The sequence below is a fragment of the Onychostruthus taczanowskii genome, unplaced genomic scaffold (assembly GCF_017590055.1).
Source record: "Onychostruthus taczanowskii isolate IOZ18803 unplaced genomic scaffold, ASM1759005v1 scaffold21, whole genome shotgun sequence".
Classification (NCBI taxonomy): Eukaryota; Metazoa; Chordata; class Aves; order Passeriformes; family Passeridae; genus Onychostruthus; species Onychostruthus taczanowskii.
Genome location: NW_024499351.1, coordinates 5799130 through 5825280, shown reverse-complemented (window position 1 = coordinate 5825280; position 26151 = coordinate 5799130). Strand labels below are relative to the sequence as shown.

The window sequence follows — 26151 nt, the reverse complement described above, 5'->3', positions numbered from 1 at the left end:
GGTACTGAGAGAGGGTGAGACTGGCTCCCGGGCAAGATAAGCTAGTGCTCTCAGCTGCCTGGCAGGGCTCAGCTCTGCTACACTGCGAGCTGCCTGGAGCCCGCCAGAAGCTCTGCTGCCGATAATTTGAACGTGGCTCTTTGGGCGGGGTGGGGAGGGGGGGGCGGGGGGAAAGAATGTGCCACGTCAAGGCAGCTCTGGGTGGGGTTAGGAATCGAATTGCAGGGAGTTTCATCAGCTGCAGGATTCCCTTCCTTGGGCAGGGGGGGACAGAGCCTTTCAGGCAGCAGATGATGCAAACTGCAGCTCTGTATCCGTGTACTATTTTCTGACCTGCATCATCCTAAATGCAGCTGTTGAGCTGCTCTCTCCTTCCAGCAGACAGCCTGTGCTGGGATGCTGCTGCATTACTGTCACTGGAGTCTAATACTTTACAACAGTCATGAGATTTCAAGAAGAACAAGAAACTCATTCTGGTGCATGCAACTGGTAATCAGTAGAGGAAGGAATTATGAAGTCACTCCCACTAATGACAGTCCTAACATTGCAAAGTGACAAATTTCCCAAAGTCCTCACGTGAAGAGAAGCAGCAACCAGTTTGGCAGGATTGTCTCATCTCCTGTGACAGTGGCACATCTCATTTCCTAAGTGACTGGCAGGACTGGACTCTGCAGATGCCACTATCTGACACAAAAACGAGTCTAGAAGAGGCAAATCCTTTTGGTCATAAGTCATCTCCACAGGGAAACCTTTCTGCCTCTACTTGTCCTAAGGGAACAACCTGTTCTCATGGAGACAAGGCAGTCATGAACCTCTTGATAAGGTCAAAGCTATTTCAGAAACAAATCACCGGTTAGATGTGTGCCCTAGAAAGCGTCTCTTTAATTATGCTCTGGGGGAATTTGTGACTGAAGAGGCTCTCAGCACAGCCGGTTCCGCCCACAACAGCCCAAAGTGCTGTGCTCAGGGTGACGTGGCTGCCGTCACCTCAGGCTGCACACCCAGGCTTACTCAGATAAGCCGGGAGCGCAAGATTGTAAACAGCAGCGCGTGCATTCTTTCCACACCACGGCGCGGTATTTATAGGGCTGAACGCAGGAAGCTTAGGAATGGGTGAAGGGTAGCCAGCTCCAACAGTGACCCAGCTCCAAGGGCAGCAGGGTAAGAGCCCAGCTCCACCCTCACTCATTGTACAACTCAGCCAGCAAGCTCAATAAAACATCTTTATTCTGTACATTTATATAGATGCTTGGAGAACAGGGACAATCCCCAGCATTAGAAAAATTCAAGACAACAAAACAGCAATTATGAAGAGCATGGCACCAAGAACAGTCATGCCACAGATGGCAGGGATGAGGTGAGACCAGCCACCAGCTGTTTCAGAAAAGGTCACAGCACCCCCCTTTGGGGCAGAAAACACCAGTGCAAAAGAGTGCAAAGAGCTGGAGTCCCCCACCCCCAGCCAGCTCTCTTTGTGACCCACTAGCACCAAAGGGAAGAGCCTGCTGGCAGCTGGGACTTGTCCTTGCAGGCATTGGTGGAAAGACTGTGTCATGGGAATACTCAGCCCACTGCCAGAATGGGAAAAAAAGGGGATCCTGCTTGAGCAGTGACGGTGAGCCAGCATCTCCTTTCTCTCTGCTGGGGATGCAGCAGTTTTCAGCTGGATCGGTGCTCCATCCAAGGGAAAGGTCACTCCTGCAACTATTAAGCTGCCTTCCCTTCACTTATGCCACCACTTGACAGGCTTCCCCCACCTCAGCACGCTCTTGGCAGGTGCAGCCCCCACCTTCCTGCCGGCCTCGCCCAGCGCAGAGACCCACGGCCCCGCGCAGCAGCGCCTGTGCCAGCGGCCCAGCAGCAGAACCTGCTCTCAGGATGGCACAAAGGCCACTTGAGTGTCCGAGTGCTATCACAGGCCTTCACCCTTTCTTCAGTCAGGGCTAGCAGGCCACCACACCGACCAGCAGGGCTTGCTGAAGGCCTTTTGCTCACAGCAGACACATTTCGTCTTAACAGTCAACAGTAAAACCAAAAGCCTATGTACAGCTTTACAGACCCTGCTGCACCCTCCAGGCTACACAGCAAAGCTGCAAGAGTGGGAGACCTGTGCCCCACTCTACATACAGAGTCCTTGCTGGCAACGTCAGCTTCCCTCTGACAACAAACACCAGTGGCAATGGAAAGAAAGAATTCTTGCTCCAAGAGAAATAAAAGTCATGCCACTGCCAAAACAGAAGTTATCTGGTTTTGTGTAAGTATTGCAGCCTGTCCTCCTCACACATTAAGGCAAGCATGTGAGGAACAAGGTGGGCTGGGAACAGCCACACCAGGGAGCCCGCTGCAAACCACTGCTACCAATGTGCAGATGGCACCTTCAGTGAACATCCATGGAAACAACCTGCTCACACCAGCACAGGCCTGGGCTCTGCTCTGCTCCACAGAATGGCGTCCTGTCCAGCTGCTGCAAGGAACAGATGCAAGTACAAACTCTGTCTTCATGATGTTATGTCAGGAGGCTGTGCCACTCAGAGCAGCCACAGCTTCCTGGAAGTCATAAAGAGGGATGCTGAAGAAATGTGTGCATGTAAGTGGGGTACAGGACATCTGTCCAACAGTAAGACACTCAGATTGGAGTAACGCAAAACCAATGCACAAATGGACACACAGTAGACTAAAGCCAACCAAGATTCAAACGGTTAAAAAGTGTCCTGAACACATTCTGAGAGGTTCAGCCAAGTCCCTGCTGTGGGTAGCATGGCCTGTTCCATCCTCTGCCCAGAAGGATGTACTGAAAGATGATTTGAGAGAATACTGTTATCAACTCAGTGCTCAGACAGCAAAAATGGGACCAGGCCTTGTGTCAGAGATGGAAAAACATCCCTTCACTGCTTGTCTTCAAGGTCGCTGCGCCTCCCAACCAGCAATTTCCAAACAGTAAACAAAGCCAATACTTGCTTGCCCAGGTCTGCGGGTACCTCTGATCTATTCCAAATGAAAGCTGCAGGCGATGTGGAGAACATGCTTAACTTGTCCCACGCACGGCACTGAATGCAAGAAACTCTCTCGTGCTCCATCTCACAGTGCAGAGGAGGGACATCCACACTAGAACGGGACAGCAGCAGCTCCAGGCATTGCTCAGAAAGCCCCAGGAGCTTCCAGCCTTCTCCCCAGGTGTTGGTGAGTGGAGATTTCTCTGACCTGCTGGTAGTCAGAAGCTCAGCTGTCCAGGCCCCAGGGACTCCTCCAGGCCGTTTTCTTTGGTGGTGATGGCTTGGAGGTTAGTGACATGCCCAATGCCTTTGGTGACTCCTTCACGGAAAAGTAGTTTGGCTCCAATCTTCAAGTATTCAGGATGCTTGATGAACTTGAAACAGACAACTGCCTTCTCTCCTGTCCGCAGCTTGTCCTGAAAAGAAAAATGGGAGAGCTTAGACCCATCTCCCATGCTGATGCATGCAGGAAGAGGTACATGTGGATGGAAAGTAGATGAGGCAAATGAGCAGCCTTCTTCAGACTGCAAGGCTTGAGCCCTTCCCATTACTGTATACATAAGAAGAGACAGGAAGACACAAGCTCTGAAGAATAGAATTCACCTCTCTTCTTTAACTTGTTTGGACAAAAAGCAACCAAATGGGCAGGACAAAAGGATAGAGTCTGCTCCTAGGAAGGGACACAGCTACTCAAAATACCAGCAGCCCCCAGCTTTACTAGAAGGCGTGGTGGAATCTTAACAAACCCAACAAACCCCACAGGGAGGTCCATCTTCCTCCCCTTTCTTCCCATAGCCTACCTTTCCATGGATCTTCTCCACGATAGCTGTCTGTCGCACATTCCCCACATGCACCGTCACCTGAAACCCCTTCCGGAAAGTTGTGGCATGGAATAACAGCACGATCTCGGCTTCAAACACTGAGCAGATGGTGGGGTTCATTTCTGGGCTCACCATGACCATGCCCTGCAGAAAAACCCAAGGCTCAGGTCAGTCAGGGCCAGTCCCCTTGCTTCTGAACAGCCCCCAAAACCACAAATACACCTCCACTCTGTGACTTGGGCTTACATCCCATTCTCAGCCTTGTACTCATTGTAATTTGTAACCTGGTCATTCCCTCCCCTTTCAGCATGCTTCCTGCAAACGTTTCTACTTCATTCCCACCCTACCAATGGAGGATGCCTAGGGAAGCCTCCAGCCCTGCTCACTGGACCAGTGAACGACCTGCATTAGCAGGACTAACCTTGCGCAGCAGGGAGCGGTCGAAAGGTCCGAGGGCCAGGGTGGCTGCCTGCCCAGCCCGCAGCACGCGGCAGGCAGAGCGGTTCCGTTGGATACTGCACACTTTCAGCCGAAGGAACTTCCCATCGTCAGTGGGACCAACCACCAAGTTCTCCCCTTCTCGGCAGATCCCACTGCCCAGGGTAGAAGAGCAGGACACAGTTAATCAGGAGACAAAGATATTTCACCCTTCAAGATTAACCTGAATAAATTCTTCAGGGCCAAGTCTTTGGATTCTTACCCTGGAGAAACTATCAGGGAGACAAAGCTGCTGAGAATCAGGATTTCTTACAGCAGGAGGGAAAGTCACACTAGCATTCTTAAGAATCCCATGTACAGGCAGGGGCCATTGCACTCCCACTGCTCTGCCACACTGCTTTGTTTCTGGTGGAGCGACCTCAGATAACACTCCTTCAGTGTGGGTGTGCTGTTGGCCAAACTGCTCTGATCGCTCCCGAACACAGACGGACAGCTGCCTGTCCATCTGTGCAGTTAACCCCTGCTGGAATCAGAGGATCTACCTTTTACATTTCCTCCCCCAACCTGAGGAAGGAAGAAAGCAACTCCTTGGGATCATACCTAACCTCTGCCAACTTTAGATTCCAGCATGCCTTTTTCAGCATGCTTCAGGACACACTCCTAATCCAGCAACTTTAGAGCAGACTGTCTGCTGGCCACCACATGACCAATGGTCTGTTCATGTCACTTCCCAGCCCCTGTAAGCTCTACTCTCTCTTGGCTCAGTCATCTGGCAGCAGTCAGGACTGAGCCTCACACAGCTTCCACTTCTGCAGCAGATGACTCTAACCTTGTGGGAACTCCAGCAACCATTCACATCCACATATCTGCCTAGGCTCACTTACCTTGACAGAGTTCCTCCCACAACAGTCCCCACCTCTGGCACTGTATAAATTTCATCAACCTGCAGCAAGGCAACAAGAATAAGTTGCTCAGACAGCTATGAAATAGCACTCCAGAATGAGGACCAGCACTCCAGAAAGAGCCCGGCCCTTGTGTGGAAGGAGGTGATCTCTCTGCTGGTCATCAGACACCGCCTCAGAGCTTCACCAGCTCCCACTACCTTCCCATTAGAGGAACAAAGCTCTTCCTTTTAAATAGCAACCAGAGAAATTATGGTATCCCTGAGACAGATATCTCAAGGTTAGGACAGATTCAGCCTATCAGGCTTTTATCAAGGACCAAGTCCTTTTTTTAATGTCTCTCAGCAGTCCATCTCTACTCATAGTGTCCAAATTTCCCAAACATTTCTCCCATGGCACAGCAATGAGTCCAGTATCAGAGCTGGAAACAAACTACCCTCACCCACCTGAAATTCTGTAAGTTGCTGCATTAATTCTTCCTGCTCTTTACTGTTCGTCAGTGGAGGGAGGATGTTAAGGAAGACTTTCAAGAGATCCAGGTTCTCCCCAGAAACACTGGACAGTGTGAAGATTGGGGTGATGCTGTCAGACACAAGTAGACAGAAATAAGCAGAAGACCACGGCACAGTTCCAGAAGGCTTCTGGGATTCTGCATCTACTGAGACCCACAGGAAGGTGGATACTGTACCAGTAAGTGGCTAAAGCAGGAAGGCCAGATACACCTCTCAGTAACCCCCTGCCTCAATGTTTGGTTGAGACACCAATCCCTTCTCAACACACACTTTTCTCATGAAGAAGTAACTCTAATGCAGCCTTTGCTCCCAGAACCCAGAAAAACATTTGGGAGGGGAAAATGCCTTCTTGGAGAATGCAAAGGTAGGAAACCTGACAAAGAGCAGAGATGTTCAAGATGTAGTCACCTCCCCTGTGTTCACCCTTCCCCAGCTACACATGGCAGCCAACTCTGAATTGCCTGCTCCCAACAGAAGAAAGTAACAGTCCCTTACTTGGGAGATTGTGCAAACTGTTGTGCTGCTGTAACTGCATCATCGTCTGAATTCACAAGCAGGGGGAGCTTGTTGCAGCCTGGCTGCTTCAGGATTCGCTCCAGCTGCTTCACTGTCCGTTCCACGGTGGCTTTTGAACACAAGTCGACTTTGCTGATGACAATGAAGAAGGGGACCTTGAGGGCCATGGCCAAGCCCAAGTGCTCTCGTGTTGTGCCCGCTGCAGGAGACAAGTGAGAGTGTAGGTGCAGCAGCAGTCACCACCGTAGCTGTGTCCCCTGGCTATCCCACAGGCCCATCTAGAGATTTCACTGTAATTGCTTAGTTCATCATGCATTGAAAAAGCATAGTTATTCTTTTAAACAAAACTTAACATCAGTCCAGAAAAATAAAAACCACCAAGAAATTTTGTGACTGATCTGTCTGCTTCAGAAAGATGCGGTATTTTCATTCTTTGACCAAAGTTTGCCAGAGAACAGTCACAAAAATGTCAGAGATAGATGTGGGGGAACTCCAGATACCTTTTCACAAGACTTTGGGATCCAGCACCCCTAAGAATACATCAAAGTTGTTTTCTTTTCTGAGAAACACTGCCCCAAATCCCAAACAAAGCTTCTCAGTCCAGGGTACAGTTTAATGTGGTCTACAGCTGGTAGGAGGACCCCAGATCTACTCCCCTCCCAGGCAATCCTAGACACTGGCTTACAAGATATCAGTAGAAGCTTACAAATTGATAAACTTTCCTCAAAGCCATTCACAGCTGACAAGGACTCATTCCCCTCATTCTCCATTCCTCTTCACATGTTGCACTCAAACCATGCAGGCAGGGCGACACTCACCAATGCCAGTGTTGGCACTAACCACCAGCATGGCAAAGTCTGGGCAGTAGCTGGTGAGGCCAAAGATGGTTGTTTTCAGATACTTGTGGTGGCCAGCCAGGTCAATGAAAGTGATCATTTTGGAAGAACTCTCACAGATCTCTTCTGCTGTCCGGGAGTCACTGTAATTTACCACCTAAGGGATAAGGAGCTTGTGAGAGAGACAGCCCCAGTGGGCAAGAAAAGAAAACCCTTATCTATCCACTTTGATGTCAGAATTACTAAGTAGAGATCATCCACCATGGGTGCAAGAAACAGTGTCTGTTGCAAACGTACAACCAGCACTCAGGTTCAGCTTAAGGGACAGAGAACTGTGCCACCTCTCTTCCCTCCTGTCCCACTCACAGTTCTAACAGGAGGGTAATCCTAGTCTCCTCCAGCTTTCTGAGTTCAACAACCCACTCTCTCTTACCTCTCCTTTGCTGTTGAAGCCGAGGATCTCAAAGCTGATGCTTGATGTTCTTCCTGACTGGATTTCATGGAGATGCCGGAAGAGGTTGAGGCGTGCTCTGCCCCGCCCATTGTCCAGCTCTCCTTGTGTTAGGACACCCAACAGTGTTGACTTCCCTGAGTCCACATTCCCTAGGACAGCTACTCGAAGGTCTAGAAACTACAGGAAAAAGAACAAAGAAATCATTAAACTTAACCACTGCTGTGCTGAGTGCACAAGCACTACTGGGCAGTGGAAATGCAGCTCAGAGAGCTTCCCTACATCAGGAACAAAGTGCAGTTTAATCTTGCTCAGATTCTACTCCTGCAACCAGCAAACCACTGCCCAGCAGTTGTGATACACTCTCTAGAGTTGAGATGTGACATATCAGGCGTTGATATCACAAATAAGGCTATTTGCTGCAGCAGACCACTAAATCCTTCCTTGTTTGCACACAGGTCTGCATCAGAACCACTGCCACAGAAGCAAAATAATTTTTCACCTTTGCTCCAGGTAATCTCCTGCACTGACATCTGCATCAATCACAGTCTTGGAGATAAGAAGCGTTATCATCAAGCCTCCCTCTGGCAGCCCTTTAAAGCATCTGCTATAGGCCAACCTATGACAAAGTGCCTCTAGGCTTTGGGCTTCCAAACCCAAAGGAAGCTGCTCGTGCAAAGCCTCTAGGTCTCCAGCAGGAGAAGACAGCCAAACCACAGGTCCCTACCTGCTGGTTGTCAGGCACCTTTCGGACAAGCACCTCCGTTATCTTCCTTGGAACATCGCTGTCGTAATCAACCTCCCTCTCCCGCAATACCGTAATGTCAGCCCCAACCCTGCCACAAAGACAAAAGGAAGGAGTGAGACATGTGTACTTGACAGCTCTTGCACCTCTATGATAACAGCTGACAAAGTGAATGGGATGAAGGCTGGGGATAGCAGGGAAGGAGCCTCAAGCTTCCAGACAAAAGCCCTATAACTTTCCTCATGTTTCCAGAGCCTCAGGACCGAAGAAGTGTCAGTCATACAGGGGCTTTGCAGGATGGAGCAGCCAGCTGCTCAGGGGCTCCAGGGAGCCACGCTGGTGGGCCTGCAGACAAAAGGGAGCACGTACTTCTCTGCCATGCGGCGCAGCGTCTTGAGCGAGGCTCGCATCTCCTCCTCCGAGAGGCCCACCAGCAGCCCGTTGTCCTCCACGCCGATCTGGTAGACGGCCTCACCTCGGCCCTCCTGTAGTCGCCACTTCATCTGTGTCACCAGGTGCTCAAAGCGATACTGCGAGGGGTTCACCAGCTTTAGCTGTTTAACAGAGGGGTAGTTTGAGTCACAGCCTGGATGCAGAGGCAGTCCCATTGCCCAGTTCTGTGCAGCAATGCTCCCAACTCTGACCCACCTCTAGAAAGCACAGCCTGTATTAGTGTCTAAACAGAAGGCATGGGACAGGTGAGAAGGGGTTTCACAAAAGTACAAATATACGGCAGAAGAAATTTCCCACATCCTGACAAAGGGATCTGTACCCTGCCTGCTGCAGGGTTAAAGACAGCACTCTGGGACCAATCTGTGATCCAGGAACCAATAAGTGCAAATGGGATAGCAGCCACAAGAAAGTGGCAAATCATTTTCAGGGATATCTGCATCTCTCTCTCTAGAAAAATACAGTAGGCATCACATGCTAGAAGAGATTCCTAAAAATCAGTACTGAGATCAAGCTTTTCCAGCTCAGCAGAATGGGTAATGCTTGGCACAGAGACACAGAAGATGAATGGTAGTTCCTTAGTGCACTGTGCACTCTTCTGTCCTTTCCTTGGCCATGTTACCCATAGGCTGTCTTCGGTGAAGTTACTCACTGCAAAATAACCCTCTGGGAGGAAGACCTTCTGCAACCTCAAAAGGCTCACCTTGTACTCGATGTTCCCATCTTCTGCCTGGTCAGAGAATGAAAGAAGACAGAAGAGTTAGATGCTGTGCCCACAGGGATTTCTACAGGCACCAGCTGCCCATATATTCTGAAGCTGGTGCTGAAGATTTCAAAGAGAGGGAAAGTGGCAGAAAGAGACTGTGTTAGGTCCCAGCCTTCTGCCATTCCTTCCTACACTCAACTAGAACTTTCCTTATGGTTTATTTGGGCTGTTTGTATCCCACGTCATGAACACCAAAGGACAAAACTAGAGTGGGGCACAAGGGTCATACTGTCCAAGGCTGGGGGGGTGGGGTGGAATTTTTTTCTGGACAGTAAAGAATAGGGCCAGCCTAACAGTCACACAGAGAGAGTGTTCCAGTTCCAAAAAGGTCCAGGTCAGCCTATGATTTAAAGTCTCCCCCCTCACCCATCCATGACCCACAAAATGCCACCCACAGCATCCCACTCCCACACTATCCAGCAGCTTCCATCCATCCCATGTGCACAGAAACAGGGCCCTGAGAACAAAAGCTTCTGCTTCCTCTCCTGCTCAGTGATACTCTCCCTAACTCAATTAGTTTTTCATTGACTCCCTTCTACATCCTTATGTATCTTCTCTCTACAAGGAAGGACTACAGACATAAAGAAGCAAGGTAATGACTCATTTGCCAGCTAGTCACTGGCCAGAGTTCTGGAGAGCCAGACCTGATTGGGACTGTCTGTACACAATATGCTCAGAAGTACTATCTCAGGGAAGGCCAGATGGGGTTGTAACAGAAAGGTCCGGGTACCCATCAAGCTCAATTCAACCAAAACAGGCTCCAGCTTTCCAAAGAGAATATCTAATTTTACAATTAGATATACAATATTTAAGTAATTTTTTTCCAGTGATTCAGTATAAGGACCACTAAGAAAGGGCTCGAGCCCGCAGGAAGCCACATACTCAGACTAAATGGGGCTGGCAACAGTAAGCACTTCCTTTTCCTCTGGACACCTATTTGCATGTCAGGAGAGGCAACAGCCCTCTCCTTGCCTTCCAGCTCAGCTCTTAACCACAGCGGTGCTTACAGTGGCAAAAGGCCAACAGAAGTTCTCAACTGTCAGCTCAGTTCTCTGGCAGCAGAGCTGTGCTGTGAGAACAAGGTACTTGTAGCAGGTTTTCCTCTCTTGCCATCTACCAGCTTTCCACTGGTTCTAAGCAAAACCCATTCACCTACTGCACTGTCATCTAAAAAAGGGAGTGGGTCTTCTCCAAGGCACTTGAGACTAGAAAAGCAACAAGCCTAGACTTGCTGGGGCACACACCGCACGGGGTAGCCAGAAACAGGAAGCTGAGCTGAAACCACAGGGGACTCTCCAGCCTCCAGCTGAAAGGAACAAGAACTAAACTGCGGCTGCAGGGCACAGTCCTGCCTATGGAGAAGATCTAACAGTAGCAAAGCACTGTTTTCACATCTTCCCAAGAGTCCCAGGCCTGCCTTGTGTAGGAATTGCTCCCTCCCAGCACAGGCTATTATATATTTTACAGAAAGTTCACTGACAGGGACCGAGCAATTGAGTCTGAGCCAACGTAATTCTCCCCACAGTGACAGTTCTACGAGAGCGGTGACAACTGTCCCAGCTGAGCACACAGCCACGGTACTACCAAAGCCACTTCTTCCTGCTGCAGGAGACAAGCGCCTCACCCTCTGTCCATACCATCTGCAGCCCAATGTAAGAGAACAGCTGTCAAATTAGCTGGGAAGGGAGTCACCAGAACCCGTCTGTCAGCTGGAAAGGGGCTCAGACCCACCCGATCGTCTCTCCGGGAAAGAGAGATGCAAACGGGATGTTTGGAACTACGAGGCGAGCAAAGCTTTATTTTCGAAGCTTTTTCGATCGCAGGCGGCAAAGCGCCCGCAGACAGCCGCCAGGCAGTGCGATACCACTCCCGGACAGGGTCGGACAGACCCCGCAGGGAGCTGGCTGGCACCAGGGCCGCCAGCAGGGCCCGGAGGAGAGCCCGGGGCAGGCGGGCACAGAGCTCCCGGGGCCGGGCTGCAGGACCGCTGCTAGGCTGCTGTCAGCCCGACCGCGGCACGGCCCCGCACCAGCACCGCCGGCACCTCCGGCCAGACCCGCCACCCAACCTGCGGGGTCCGGCCGGGGCACCGACCCGCTCTGGGGGGCACCGGCCCTCCGGCCCCTCCCGCCCCTCAGCGCCAGCGCCCCCGCCCCCGGGCCTGGGCTCGCTCCCTCCGCGGCTGACGGGACGCGGCGGCCGCCGGAGCTCACCTCGGGCGGCAGGTACGGGGGGTTGTTGGCCTTCCCTCCGCGGCTCCGCCCGTTCTTTTTCTTCGTCTTCGAGCCACCGCCGCCGCCAGGCGCGGGCCCCCCGCGCCCGCGCAGCGCTGCGCCTGCCCCGCCGCCCGCCGGTCGACAGCAGCCCCCGAACAGCTCTGACACCCGCGAGTCCATGGCGGACACCGCGGGCCCCCCGCCCTGCTGCAGCGCCCGCTCCGCTCCGCTCCCCGCCCGGCCCCGCCGGCCCGGCTCCGGCCCCGGCGTCACCGACCGCCGCGCGGCGCCCCGGGAAAGCGAGTCCCGCCCGCCTACAACGCCGAGAACGCGCCGCGCGCCTCCCGCTCGAAACTACTTCTCCCGGCGTGCCCCGCGGCGCGACCAATTCGCTCCCGTACGGGTTCCATCCACGGGGGCTGATGGGAGTTGGAGTCCAAGGGAGAGGGCGCCACCTGCCGGCCGCAGCCGACAACGCGCGGGATGCCACCGCTCCCCGGAGCCCGCTCCCCGGGATCTGCGGACGCCCGCGGGTTATCCCTTTGGCAGTTCACAGCCTCGGGTTCCCTGCTTATTGACATCGAGCGACCAGTCATTCTGGAGTCGGGAAACTGGAGCACTTTCGAAGCTGTTTTGCATTGGAGGTACTTCATGACTACGCAGAGGGAGCAGCCTCACACAGAGCGATCCCAAAGCACACATTAAGATCCAATGGGGGGCGGCCGGAACAGCGAAAGAAACCCTAGCTGTGCGCTGCATCCCCTCACTAAGTGCATTCCCAGTCTCCAGTTCCAGGGCCACTGCTCCTTCTCTTTCCTTGCCGCATGCCCTGGGGAAAGCGACGCTGGATCGGATCATTGTTCGTGTACGACTGACACCCTCCGTGGCGCTCCGCATAGGTGGCCGCGGTTCCTGTAAAGCAGCCTCGGAGCGGCTCCTCTCGCCATCCCGCCCCCGACTCGCCGTGCGCTGAGGCGGCGCCCAATGGGGCGGCGGGCACAATGTTTCCAAACACGGCACTCCCTGCGCGCTCCCCGCCTCCGCCGCCCCGCGGCAGCGCGAAGGCGGCTCCTCCGCAAGACAGCGGAGCCGCCAGAGCTTCCAGGAGCGAGACGGAGAACAGCGGAGCCGCTTCCTGGGCCCTCCCGGGATAGTCCTGCGAGAAGCAACCCGAGCTCCCGGCACGGCCTCAGCCGGGTGGCCGCGGGACGGGATCGGGAGGGAGAACGGAGGGGCGGGGCCAGGCGGAGACCCCGCCCCCTTCCCCGCCCACCAATCGCGCTGTCCGTGCTGCGTCGCCGCCGGAGGGCGCGCGGCGCGGCCCGTGAGCCACTCCCGTGAGGCTCCGCGGCGGCGGCATTTAAACCCGCGGCGGCCGTTGGGGGCGCGCGTCACTGGTTCTCGTTCTCAGGCGCTGGCGGGTCTGGATCGCGGCGGCGGAGGAGGGATGAGGCCTCGGGGGGACAGGTCGGCGCTGGGCAGCCCCGCAGTGGCCGTGGCGTTCCCGGGAGCTGTGTGCCGGGGCAGCGGCTACCGCTTCGCCTGCGAGCTCCTGAAGCACGTCCTGCACCAGCGGAACCAGCTCCCGCTGCCCTACGAGCAGCTGGCCTACTTCTGCCGGCGGGCGGCCCAGGTGAGGGACGGCGGCCGCGGGGTCAGCCCCGTGCTCGGAGGCGGCTCCCGGGGGATTCGGGGGGCCGTGGCGTTTGAGTTTTGCTTGCTAGCCCCTGTTCTCGCCCGGGGACTCTCACAGCAACGCGTCGGCGCTGTTAAAGTAAAGCGCTTGTTGTGGCTGCATCCCCAAATGTTACCTCTTCTTTTCAAAACGAGGCAAAGGCAACGTTAAGTTCGGGCTGCTGAAGGTGCCGACAAATTGCTCTTAATTGATTGTTTCCCGCTTTCCGCTCAAAGCGGTCGCTGCTTTGTTTGTTACCTCTAAACAAAAAAACAAAAAAAAAATACTATTAAGTGATTTCAGAAAGATGACTGATCTCTGAAAGATGGGCTTCTAATTCCTGTTGGAATTCATCAGTAGCTCCATTCAGATTCCAACTGAGTAGCCATAGATTGTGCTTTTGTGTTCCTCTTGCATCTCCTGATGTGGAGAGAAGATGTGCTTCTTCCCCACGTGGATACCTCTAGCTCTCAAAATGAACACAAACTGCTTGTTCCTTGACTCTCTGGGATGGGCCATGCTTCCTGCAGAGTATAATACATGTTCATAACTAAATGTGTTGTTATGAATTTTGGTTTTCCAGGAGGGAGATGGAATTGAGAAACCACGTTCCCTGGGCCCAGCAAGCAGAAAGTGCCAGCAGCTGCTGATGGAGCTGGAAGGATTGTTCCAGCACCTGGAAGTTATGTTTAGTCTGACGTTGGTTCCTCGGGTTCTTTTCCTACTTGGAGGCAACGTCATGAACCCCAAGGAGCTCTACGAGCTGAATTTGGAAGGGTTCTGTGAGGGCTCTGCTGAAGAGAGCCTCCAGACTGCGCCCTGTGTTCGCCAGCTCTTTCACCGCCTCTTTGTTGCTGATGTCTTCAGTGAACTTAAGGCTCTCCCTGTCACAGGCACTCTCGTCCTGGTCCAGGGCCACCGTAACTGTGGTGTTGAGTGGTTCCGGCCCAAGCTCAACTACCAAGTGCCGACCCGAGGGAGGAAGCTGACTGTTAAGTTGTCCTGTGATGGAGATCTCCATGTTAGTGCCTCACCTCCACAGCACACAGCACCTGCTTGGGAGGACTATGTCTGGTTCCAAGCACCAGTGACCCTCAAGGGCTTTAGTGAATGAATGGTTTCCTTAGAAATTTAATTGGAATATTGATTACTTTTTTTTCTTTAGGTGTTAATTTTAGCAAATGTAACCATGTATTTTTGAACCATGTCTGTCTGAATTTTTTTTTTTTTTGCTTCATGGTGTCTACTGCCTTCTTGTATCTTGCTGCACTCCTCTATTGTCCTTATTTCCTGAGTTGTTGTTGAAGGCAAATCCACTTTAAGGCACAGTTGCACACAGGTCCAGCAATTCTTTAGGGGCCTGATCTGTGACATGGGATAAATTAATGTGTTGGGAGTAAAATTTCCCTGCTGAGTTCTTGCTGAACTGGCACATGATGGATACATCCAATCTCCTCCTGTGTTTTAATACGGCCATTTTCTGACCCTGCCTTTACCACGTTACCCATAGGCTCTCTCAGGTGAAGTTACTTCCTGCAAAATAACTCTCTGGGAGGAAAAAACCTTCCACAGTCCTTAAAAGGCTCCCCATACCAGGAAAACCAGCAGACAAAACCAGAGCCGGGCACAGAGGTAACAGTGTTGCGGAACACAGATTTATTTCCAGCTAGAAAAGAATGGGGCAGGATGAAGGCAGTTCCTCTGCCAAGGGCTGGAGCTGCCAGGGCTGCTGTGGAGATGGACAAGCCACTTCCAGGGGCCCCCTGGCAACCCTGCAAGCAACACTGCCTCAGCTGCCATGGTGCGTGCCCCACTCGAGTACTCAAGTGCTCGTCCATCTATTTGATGCAATTACACTTTCCTGTAACTCACTTTCAGTTCCTTAACACTCCAAAAGTAAGACTTTTCAGCAACTGAGAAATCTTGTAGCTAGTGCTGTCTTGGAGATGGAAGGAGATCGATACTGTGGAGGCAGGGTAGCAATAAGCAATTTATTTTTTTTACTAATCTTTGTCTAACAGCCCTGACAATTGGTTAGATAGAAGATTAAAGTAAGCAGTTTCTTTGCTAACCCTCCTCAGAGAAAGTTAGAAGTGCTGCTGCGATAATGGAAGATTACTCTCACTTGAGGAAGAAACTTAAAATGTTTCTGAAATGCATAGAAATCAGGGGAATGTGATCAAGTTTAGCACTATCTTTACCTGCCAAATTCCTGTTCTTAGACTGTAGTACCTAGAATCAGAACTTGAGCCTGTTCTTCTGGACTGGTGTCTACTACAGGACAGGGAGAGAAGCCCTGAGAGCAGTGTGTTAGAACTAGATATCTGCTGGAGTTGTCTCCAGTCAGCTGGGCTGTTATCTGTGCTGTAATGAGCTTTCAGTATCTTGAAATAACTCCATCCTATTTGAAGAGATAGTGAACCTACTGGTAGTGAGGGTACTTGCTATTACTAGTCAAAAATGCACAATGGGGTGGTAAAAGGTTTTTTGTGAAGAGGGTGAAGATTTAAGTAACCCTCTACGCTTGGTGCATATCTTAACTTTGACCTTTTGGATGGAATGAGATGATAGAAGTAGTAGGAACTAAATTGGAAATTTTTGAGCTTGGAGAACACTAGAGTGCCCTCTCTGCTGTAGTATCCATTACTATCTGTTTACAATGTGCAGTAGCTGCTTCTTAAGCTCATTCTAGGGGAAAAGCTTTGAGTGAAGAAAGCTGCCTTATGTGCAGCTGCCCACTTGAATATGAAATCTCAGGTCTCTTGAAATATAACTTGAATGTAGGAGTGTTTGTGCTCAGGAGATCAAAACCTTTTATGCTTCCACCAAAGCTCCTTGTAACACATGTTTAAGAATGCAGGTTTAAAGTGTGCAATGTGTTTAAAGAAGCTTTTAAACAGAAGCCTTGGCCAGTTTGTTTCACCTCTCTTCCTCAGCTGAGTGCAATGTTACTGCAATTAACCGTTTACATATTCTGTTATACTTGAACGATGAATGCAGCAATGATAGGGTGCTGGGAACAAAGGAACACAATATGCTTTTTGGATTTTGTGGTTTTTTTTTTTTTATGAAATCATTACAACTTGATTTTTAAAATCACGACTGTATTATTATCAAAATAAAATGCTGGCTTCTATGTGTGATTATTCTGAGTGATTAAACAAATCCAGTCTAAAGGTTCTGCCACTGGTAAAACCACTTGTTTCCATTCTGTGCATATATTTCAACTGCAGGCTCACAGCTGTTCCACTTTTCTGACAAACTGCATGATGTCTTGTGCCAGGAGCTTTGGTTCCTCAAAGGCAGCAAAATGCCCTCCACGTGGCATGTAAGTGTAGGTGACAATGTTCTTGTAGACATTCTTTGCCCAGATACGTGGTACATGTACAATCTCCTGAGGAAAAGCTGCAATCCCTGTGGGAACATACACGCCAACCCTAGAAGACATAAGTTAATTGCATTGTTGAAACAAGTCCTGGGGGAAGTCTATAAAAACCTCTGTCTCTAGGAACACATTCAGCTGGAGAAGTTTCCCCACTTTGTGCAGTGCACCTCCTGCTCTGCACTCCACTGAGGAGCGTCATTTCTATTCAGGTAGCATTAAGTTGAAGAAGATGGTACCTGTAGAGGTGTAAAGTAGAGCCAACCTTGCACACAGGTTGATCTCGAAATGTTTCCCATCTTTGAGTTTAACTTTTGTGAGTGTTGTGCTACATGACAAGATACCTCTTTGAGAAATGAGCCAGCTCGTTTGCTTTAGAATTTGGCACCAAATGCATAACAAATGACCCTCTGGAGAGAAATGGGGCTGGTTCAGTCCACCAAGAAAGAGACTCCCCCACTTGTTCTGATGATCCAGTTACTCGGAGAAGTCTGCTCAGCAACATTTTGTGGTCAGCCTCTCTTAGCATCATGTTAATGTACCAGCTGTCACAAGGTGCTGGGTTTCAAGTACTGCTCTCCAAATTGCTACCCCAGGTTTGTGCTTAACTCTTGTAGTTCTTAGCTTATCCTCCAGCAAGCAGTAGCCTTCCTAATTCAGTTTATACTTCTCTCATAGGTGTGCCCATGATCTTCTGTTTTGTTTTTATTGAACTGCGCTACAAGTTGCATTTGTTTGGTGAATAAGTCTGTAGACTTTTATTTTGAACATAGGTCTGTGCTTGGTGCTTTGATAAGTCTTTTGCATTGTCTTGACTGCAAGCTACCTTGTGTGCATTATAGGTCCAAAAGAAAAGTGACCCTTAATATTTATCAAAAGCAAATAAGAATTGTGGGCTTTGATTTTTCTTAGAACTAATTAACTGTGCTGTTCTAAGTGATCTAACTGTTAATACAGGCAAATGTTTCAACCTCATTGCAAATCTTGCTTGCAACTTGCCACATAATTACCTGTCATGAACACTTAGAGTAGGGTCCTTGGAAAAGTTCTCCTTGTAGTATCGCATTGAGGACACAATGGAGGACGTCACCCAGTAAATCATCACATTGGTCAAAAGCTCATCAAGAGAGTATTTGCTGTTGAGAGAGGAAGAAATTTAACTGGAAGCTGTTCCTCAGTGCTCTATACTGGGGTCACGCCCTAAAGAACTGCTGTCCTTCTAAATCTCCACTTATTTTCAAGCAGCAGATTAGTTGGCACTTGTGTGTTCAGAGCAAAACCGCCTGGTGCTGAAGCAGTAGTGTGCAGGCAATCTGCTGTAAGTTTAAACTAGTGCTTGTCACATCAGCCTTTCATCCTTAGATTTCAGTTTTGACAGGCCAGTGTTTTACCTGTATCCTCATATTAGTTCCCACCACTCATTCTTTTAATGAGACTTCTCACAGAATAACATCACAACCTGACATCTTACCTTTCCAAGCCTCCATCATCTTTGTGCAGAAATGATTTGTCTGTCCAGGTTGAGAATTTCTCCATAATATATGCAGCAAGCCCCACTGGGGAGTCATTCTGTTCACAACCTAATTGAGGAGAAGAGAAGAGCTGTTGCAGTTGCCTGGTATTGCAATACTTCAGTGCAAGTTAAACTGGACTTTCATGAAGAGTTCAGAGTTTTCTAGAGATTTTGGTAGAGACTCTGTATTTATCTATCCCTTATAGTACTTTATTTGTGACAAATTCCCTGCAGAGGAATTCTGGCTGTATCTGAGAGCACTACAAATTCAGATAATTCCTATACAAAATAAGTTAGGAGTTAAGGAAGTTGCATTGGCTTCTTGGTGATCTGTGGCAGAAGGAGCAAATTCAGATGTAAAGAGATGGCAGCCTGAAAAGAAATTTCAGATAAAATATTTGGAGCACTGTCCTGCTTAGGATGGGATGTATTCTGATTCTAAAATATATTTATGAAACAGGCCTAACAGGAATACAACAGATTCAGAATATCATGAATAGAATGGATTCTGTGGTTTTGCTTTTAATTTTTTTTAGAATTTGCAAAATTGCCTTAATCCTTGATCCAGGTGATTTTTGAGAGCACTACCCTTGACTCATGGATTCTCTCATCTGGGAGCAGCCAAAATTGAACCCACTTGAACTGTGACTTTCTTAAACTGCTTTGAACTTTGTTGATATCAGTTTTTATTGGCTGGTTTTATCAAACAGTCACTTATAAACCAAAGCTTGGATAACTGTCAAATTTACATCTAATTATTAACTTTTATTCCTAGAGAAGTTAGGATCTTGTTGAAGGGTATAGATGTCAGCACAGATTTTTGTGATTCTCTCCGTCCCCTGGAACTTGTGGATTTATTCCAGCACTTGGATTCTCATGTTGACCAGTTTTAATTCTTTTCTTTAGGCAGTTCAATTTCTTAAGAATGCTGGGGAAGGAGTCTCAACAAAATATTTTTGGAAATTATATAAGTTCCATTAGTGGATCTACAGCTGTTTGATTCTGCCAGAGCTCTGATTTTTGAAGCATGAGTTTCCTGTGATATTATCCCCTGTAAATCAATTCTCCTTGTTTACACAACTCTGTCAGATTTCTGATCAGAGACTAGACATACTAATCTTCATTTTCCTGTGGATGTCTTCACTTTTTGGCCCTTAAAAACACTCAAGCAACCAGAAACATCACCAGCACCACAACTCCCTCCCACCTGGTATATTGTTTATCTCCTTTTATTTCTTTGGGTTTGCAATCACTTCAAGCAATAGCCTAGGCATTCATTGACATTCCAGTTTGAGCTTCTTTTTCTTCTCCTTTGGTGAATGGCTGGGATGGGGGGCTGTTTGTTCTCTGGTCTCCAAATCTGATACCAGCTGAGACAGCTCTGCTGTCTTTCCTGATGAGGGATTACTTCAATAAAGCAATATCCCAGAGTCCTCTCTAGTGGGGACTGATGCAAAGAACTCCTCTTAGCATTGAGGAAATGGACTTTCATGAAATGGCCATATCTTTCTTCACAGTCCTTATCCACTGGCCCCAGGACGTCAGCATTCTGGCTTTTCAGGTGTTTGAGCTTTGTCTACCTTTTTGCAACTTTCACATTGCACCTCGTTGCTTATGATATTTTTCTTGTTTTCATCCCCATTTACTTCTCAAAGCTTCAGTTTCAGAACCCTATGTTTTACTTTTGAGAGACTCTATGGAAATGGGTTCATTCTCAAGGAAAGTGGTGTGCTATTTAAAAGACCTTGAAAAGTTATACTTGAAATCTCCATCTTTTTTTTTGAATGGTTTCTTTTAGCTTCATTTTATACAGCTCTCATCCCCATAAACTCATTACCCCCATGAGTCTTGCACTCAAGTCACAGAAATTATTGCTTCTCAAATTTGGCTGGCCTTTGTTTTCATGTACCACAAGTGATTAGCGTACCACGTTCACAGAGATACAGAGAAGGTACATTACCTGCAGTGTCTGGTTTGGTGGCTTGGATGTGTAAGTATCCAGACTCTCGTAGGACATCATATACGTTTTTCTGCATGAAAGGGTAGAAACGTCGAGCATCTTCCCTACTGAAGCCTACAAGCCATGGTACATAAGCCCCAAGCATTGTACGGATCATCTTTCCCAAACCTCGTGTGCTGACGAAAACGAGATTCAGATGAAGCCCTTTCACAGATCTAAAAGTAAGTTAAAGAATAGAGGGTGAAATCAAGCAATTTTCTGTCTCCAAGTTTTCTAGAAAACAAGTCTGACTGCAGCTGTGAGATAAACACTGGACTGTATCAAATACACCAAGCCCTTCAGGTTCATCATGACTTAAAAAAAATTCAACACAAAGCATATGAATGCAATTGAATATGGGGGATGGGGTTGTCCCTGAAGGAAACAGAGAGCAGAAGGGGATGAGAAGCAGGGCAAACAGAAGGCAGGACTATGGAGCCAGAAGGTAGGGTAGGAACTGGAGGCTGCTTTTCTGCACTGATTTCCTTTGCTACTTACTGTGGCAGCATCTGGGCCATGTTTGTGGTAATGCGAGATCCCCAGTCTCCTCCCTGTAGGTAGTATTCCTTGAAGCCCAATCTGTTCATCAGCTTATGAAATATCCGAGCAGTTGCTATGGAGTCAAACTCTGTAGGTAAGGGGAAACACAGGACACATAGTGTTCCTCCCCTGGCCAAAGACTGTGACCTGACTGAGGCATGTGTGTGTGGAGCTGTGAGAAGGGACAGCGTGCAGTGCTGCTCTGCCTCACTGCTTGGAAAGAAAGTGAGCACAAGATGAAAGAAATTCAGTGGAAAGCAAAATCAGACCTGACTTCCAGTTACCACTGTGTTGCAAATCTTCACAGCCAGCCTCAGAGCCTCAGCCACATGGGCCTTAGTGAAGAGCCAGGCATCTGCACTACAAACTGTGATGCCCAGGGCTGCCTGGGATGGCTGAGGTGTTACTCCAAAAACTGCAATTCCAACAGAGTCTTTTCATTGCTTACCTTTCTGGTGAGAAGCCTCTGAGAAACCATATCCTGGGATGGAGGGGCAGATGACCTCAAACACCACATCGCCCTCATTCAGGCCGTGCTTGGCTGGCTCCGTGAGCAGAGGGATGATCTTGTAGAACTCATAGAAGGAGCCGGGCCAGCCGTGGACCATCAGCAGAGGTCGAACAGCTTGACCATGAGGAACATAGGATGGCTTCACATGGATAAAATGGATATCAATCCCTGCCACACATCCAAGAAAGAAAAATTAAAGCTCTGGGACCACAGTTTCTGCTCTGCATTCTGTAGAAGGAGGGAGACAAAACTGTAATTAGCATCTGCAGCAGAAGTTCCACAATCAGCCTACTGCAAGATGCCTGGCTGAAAGGGGATGCCTGCATAGTATCGGTTGTCTCATCTTTTACATACAGACAGAGATATTGACCCCAGCCACAGATATTGGGGTCACTGGAGATTAGCATCCACCTCCTGAGAAACTGGTACATAAGTAAGAACAGCACTTGAATGAAGAGCACAATGGGGGTAAGATCATGCAAAAACATTACAGTAATTAAAAGCGAAACATGAAAAAGGGCATGATAGAAATCTAACATAGAGATCAATTACATAAAGTCTTTCTACCCTAATCTAGAGATCATTTATATAAAGTCTGGCTAAGCTCAACTAGCTAAACTACTGTATGGTTGGGAGGGATATTCCAGCCTCAGTCTGGCTAAATTTCACTGTAAGCTCAACTAGCTAAACTACTGTATGGTTGGGAGGGATATTCCAGCCTCAGTCTGGCTAAATTTCACTGATTGGCCTCAAGGCAATCACTGAAGAGCACCTGATTGTTAGTTAGCATGGGTTCAGAGCCAGATGAAGCCCATCTTGAAACAGACCTATCTTATTGCCACTGTGTAATGGTCTTAATCCCTATAAGGTTATTAATAACAGAGCCTCCACTATATTTCGCTTGTATCACTCAGCTGTTATGCATAGGTTATATATTGTCTCATTTTACATCTCAAATATTGTCACATTTTACATCTCCCCCTTCTTGCTGTGCATTTCCAAGTAAGACCTGCTCAAGGCACAGAGGCCCTCTCACCTTCAATGGTGGTGTGGAAGTGGGGATATTTGTTCAGCACTTCCACTTGCTTGCGCCAGTCAAACTGATTCCTCCAGTAGGCCACCACCTTCCGCAGGTAGCTGGAGTTGAAGCCGTAGTGGAAGGCGGCTCCTTCCACGTGGGGTGTGAAGCGGAACCGATCCAGGCGTTGGTGCAGATCCTGTGGAAGGAAGCACTTCTTGATAGGCTGGACAGCTGCTCCCATGTGCCCTGTGCCAGGGCAGGCACTGACAGGTTCTCCTGGCTCTGCTGGCTTTTGTATGGCTCTCTGGGACACCACAAGCCCTCCTGAAGAAGTGCCATACTCTAACTGACCAACTGAATTGTTTGTATGTGGAATACAATTTTCTACAGGTTACAACTTCCCCATGGGCACCGAGGAATACTTGGTTTGCTGCTTGCTGCTGACTCACTTAGGGTTTTTGGTGCTAGGAGCTTGGCAGCACTGCTGGCTGGGAGAATAAGAATCTCACTTGAGCTGCTGGCTGCTGCTTGGTCAGATAATTAGAGACAGGCAAGCAGGGATGGAGTAGCTATGACTCAGCCAAGACACCACTGCTGGCTGGGAGAATAAGAATCTAACGTTGAGCTCCTGGCTGCTGCTTAGTCAGATAATTAGAGACAGGCATGCAGGGATGGAGGAGCTATGACTCAGTCAAGACACCATCCCTCTTCAGCCTTACAGCCCTTTCCTCTGTGGAACCCCCTCAGTCCTGCCCTACTGGTGCCACTGCTGTCCCAATGCCCTCCTGCCCTGCTCCACCATCCACAGACCCACTGTCAAAGTCTGCTGCTCAAAGCGTGGCCTTTCTGCAGGAGAAGCCCCAGCTTGCACAGAGGGGCTGCTCTCTCAGAAAGTCTTTAGGGGACATTGCAAGTGACCAGAGCTCAAATCCTCTTCATAAAGAATGGTGAGCCAGAGCATCATTAATGGAGCTGGGTAGCTGCCCTGACACATGGAAGTGCCCTGCTGTCACTCCCAAGGCATCACCTCGAGGCAGTGAGGTGGGTGATGGACTGCCTCCCCTGCAGCTTTCTGCCCCTCCTTACCCCCCAGCCAGCAGTACCTCGATTTCTTTGTCAGATGTTTCAATCTTGAAGGGACGGATGCTTGTGTCTTCCTTCCCTTTGGGGGGCCTTTCGCCTGCGCCCCACCACCCATCGCCCATGTCAATAGTCTTGATCTTGCGTCCAGATCTGAGCCAGTAAAGCAGCATCCCTCCAATGCCCAGGGCAGCTGCAGGGACCAGGATTGCATTCTTCTGAGAATAGTCAAAAGGTCTGGGGAGGCACAAAATTGCTTGTGTTCAATTATAGCAGTGTAAAAGGGACTTATGCTGAGGCTTCTTGGCACATTCATTGGGACTGAGCAGGGACAGATGCCTCCAAATCCCAGGCAGGCAGCAAGGACCAGGCATTTCTGTTATTTTTGAAGATCACAGGTAAGACTTGGGGCAGGGTTCTATCTACCAAGGCTTCTTAGGGGTCTTGCTGATCAGGACTTGCTGATCACAAGTCTTCCTTGTCCCTTTCCTTGTGAACCAGGATGCCCAGGGGGACAAAGTTCAATAGGATAGGGGCCAAGCTACTTTGAGGCAGGTACTGCAGTGAATGAGACAGCAGCAGCTGGGCTTGTCCAGGAATAAAAGCTGCATGGGCAGAGAGGGCTGAGGAGCAGGAGGAGACACAAAAGTCTTCAGCTGCTGAAGAAAGCTGGATGTGCTGGACATGTTCATCTTGCCAGTGCTTCACACTCCACTCCCCTACAGGTTCAATCATCTCTTAGGGCAATCCTGGCTCTCCCCCGTAGCTTTCAAGTAAGGAGTGTTGCTGGTGTCCCTGCTTCTATTCTGAACAGCAAGGTCCCACACTTGAGGTGTGGGAGCCAAGCTGCCAGGGCTGGAGTTGACAGACATGCAGTCCTAAATGTAGCATACCTTCCCAGCCCTCTGACTTGTGTTTCAAGTTCTCCAGCTTCCCTTGGGGATTAGTAGAGGTGTTGAGGGCTCCTGCAGGGGACTGCAAGGGGGCTATGAGTGAAGATTTTGTTGCTGTTGTCATCCAGAGTACAGAAGGGATGATGCTGTGCCCCAATCAGGGCACTAACCAAAAGAAGGGACCACAGCACAGAACAGCTATTCCACTCACCTGATCCGGGACATGATGTTCTCCCTACAAAAGGAGAAAAAACAGAAAGATCCTTACAGTCTGATAATGTTGTCCTATTCCAACCCTTCTGGGCAGTACAAAGAATGTCCCCTGCCAGCACCACTCATTGCCCAGGAATGTGATCACAAACTCTTTAGCCACCTGGCAACATCTGCCATTATTTTTCGAACCCTTTGGATAGGATGGGAAGAGAGGGGCTCACAAAGCACTGCCTCTGTACAAAGAGACAGTGTTTCTGGGCTGTGCTTTAGCTAGATAATTTGTTGCCATAATATTCCCTCCTTCAGCACAATTTAGGTGAAAGTCAGTATAGGCGTCCTTGCAGTGTTTCATCCTGTGAGCAGCTGTGTAGCTTCAGCCAAGAAAATCGTTTACTTTGACTGCTGTGTTGCAATAGGGGCACAGCCTCAGCAGGGCAATTCCGAGCTCCAGGGTTCATAGAACTATTCAAGCTGGAAAAGTTCTGCTCCCGGCCATGTGGTGCTGATCGTGCTGCAGGGATGGCACCAGCAGAGGCTTGTGGACCCTTCCTTGTCCAGAGTTTAAGGAGCTGCTGTACCTTTGACACTTATAGCTGCTCCTGACTGGACATCAAGCCTTTAGGTCTCCCCTGTCTGCTAGGAAAAGAAAGTATCCTCCTCGGTTCCCTTTAAGCCTAGTAGCTTCTGGTACAAAAGCACAATCTAAAATCTAGCAACAACACAAGCAAGTGTTGTTACTCTGCCTTGTGGAACGCAGCCACATTAGGGAGTTCTTTGGTACAATAATTATAGTACTTTGAGAAAACAAACCAAAACAAATGCCAAAAAGGGAAAGACTTGCTAAACTATGAAAAACTAACTCCACTGGGTGTTTGTTATTACCTAGAATTGTTTCCCTCTGCTGCCTGAAGTGCAGAACCTGGAGTCTGTACTGGATATCTCAGTAACCTCCAAGGCAATTTGCTAACATTTGCTGAGATAGCCTATGTGTGATTTTTTCCCCCCTTAAATCACTTCCAGACAGGAAAGAACAGGACTCCTAAGAACAAACCGCTTATGCAACAGGTAGGAATATCCCCCTGCACTTACATCCTGGAGGTCGGTGAGCAAAGGTGTGGAACCAGCCATCAAGGCAGCAGCACAAACCCCGCGCTGCTAACAAAGCAAGCCTGTCCCGAAGCAGCTCCCGGAGGGACACGAACAAGGCTCAATCGATCAGCAGAGCTCAGCTGCCTGCTCCCGCTCTCCCACGCCCTGCTGACCATCCCGGGGCTCTCACGCAGCCCCAAGCGCAGGGAGCCCAGGCTGGAGCCCCTGCTCCCCGTGCCCAGGAGGTCTCACCATGCGTTCGGAAGGATCTCCCGCCACATGTCTGCTGCTCCTTGCCTGGCCGCTGCTCCGGGGGAGAACGCAATCCCAGCTTCTGCTCTCCGGCTCTCTTCCGCAGTGACGTTTTCTCGGGGACAACACAAACTACATCGTCCCTCAGTGCCACCTATTGCCTGAGTGTGCAGCTGCAAACTGAGCCCGACGGAGGCCGAGTCCTGCATGCAGCAGGAAGAGATAGCCCTGTGCGCCAGGGCCGGCTGCATTCCAAATGCGCCGAGAGCAGCCCTGCAGAGGCTGCCCTGAGGCCTCGGCTCCGGCAGCACCGCGTCCCCACAGCAAAGGCCAGCTG

At 49.6% G+C, this 26151-nt stretch overlaps 3 protein-coding genes across 4 annotated transcripts; 1 reads left to right on the top strand and 2 right to left on the bottom strand.

Moving 5' to 3' along the window:
* Positions 1–1210: 1210 nt before the first annotated feature.
* On the bottom strand, positions 1211–11977 carry GTPBP2 (GTP binding protein 2). Its single transcript, XM_041404144.1, has 13 exons — positions 11644–11977; positions 9368–9394; positions 8584–8768; positions 8197–8305; positions 7452–7649; positions 7001–7175; positions 6162–6381; positions 5601–5736; positions 5137–5195; positions 4236–4407; positions 3794–3958; positions 3202–3409; positions 1211–3105 (listed from the first exon to the last, which is right to left on the bottom strand). The coding sequence occupies exons 1-12, from the start codon at positions 11824–11826 to the stop codon at positions 3212–3214; spliced, it is 1827 nt and encodes a 608-aa protein (XP_041260078.1). The 5' UTR covers positions 11827–11977; the 3' UTR covers positions 1211–3105; positions 3202–3211.
* Positions 11978–13089: 1112 nt separating this feature from the next.
* On the top strand, positions 13090–16457 carry LOC121335743 (MAD2L1 binding protein). Its single transcript, XM_041404147.1, has 2 exons — positions 13090–13279; positions 13905–16457. Exons 1-2 carry the CDS (start codon positions 13094–13096, stop codon positions 14433–14435), a joined length of 717 nt encoding a protein of 238 aa, XP_041260081.1. The 5' UTR covers positions 13090–13093; the 3' UTR covers positions 14436–16457.
* On the bottom strand, positions 16374–25949 carry LOC121335741 (epoxide hydrolase 1-like). 2 transcript variants are annotated; one of them, XM_041404146.1, is made up of 10 exons: positions 25563–25802; positions 24472–24495; positions 23391–23604; positions 22303–22483; positions 21204–21434; positions 20714–20843; positions 20177–20391; positions 18175–18283; positions 17714–17839; positions 16374–16758 (listed from the first exon to the last, which is right to left on the bottom strand). In XM_041404146.1, coding segments are annotated over exons 1-10 (1434 nt in total). In that variant the 5' UTR covers positions 25565–25802; the 3' UTR covers positions 16374–16556. The 2 variants fall into 2 exon arrangements, with proteins under 2 accessions (XP_041260080.1, XP_041260079.1); XM_041404145.1 differs by lacking the exon at positions 25563–25802 and adding an exon at positions 25815–25949 and having other exon boundaries at positions 16377–16758.
* Between the last annotated feature and the right edge of the window lie 202 nt (positions 25950–26151).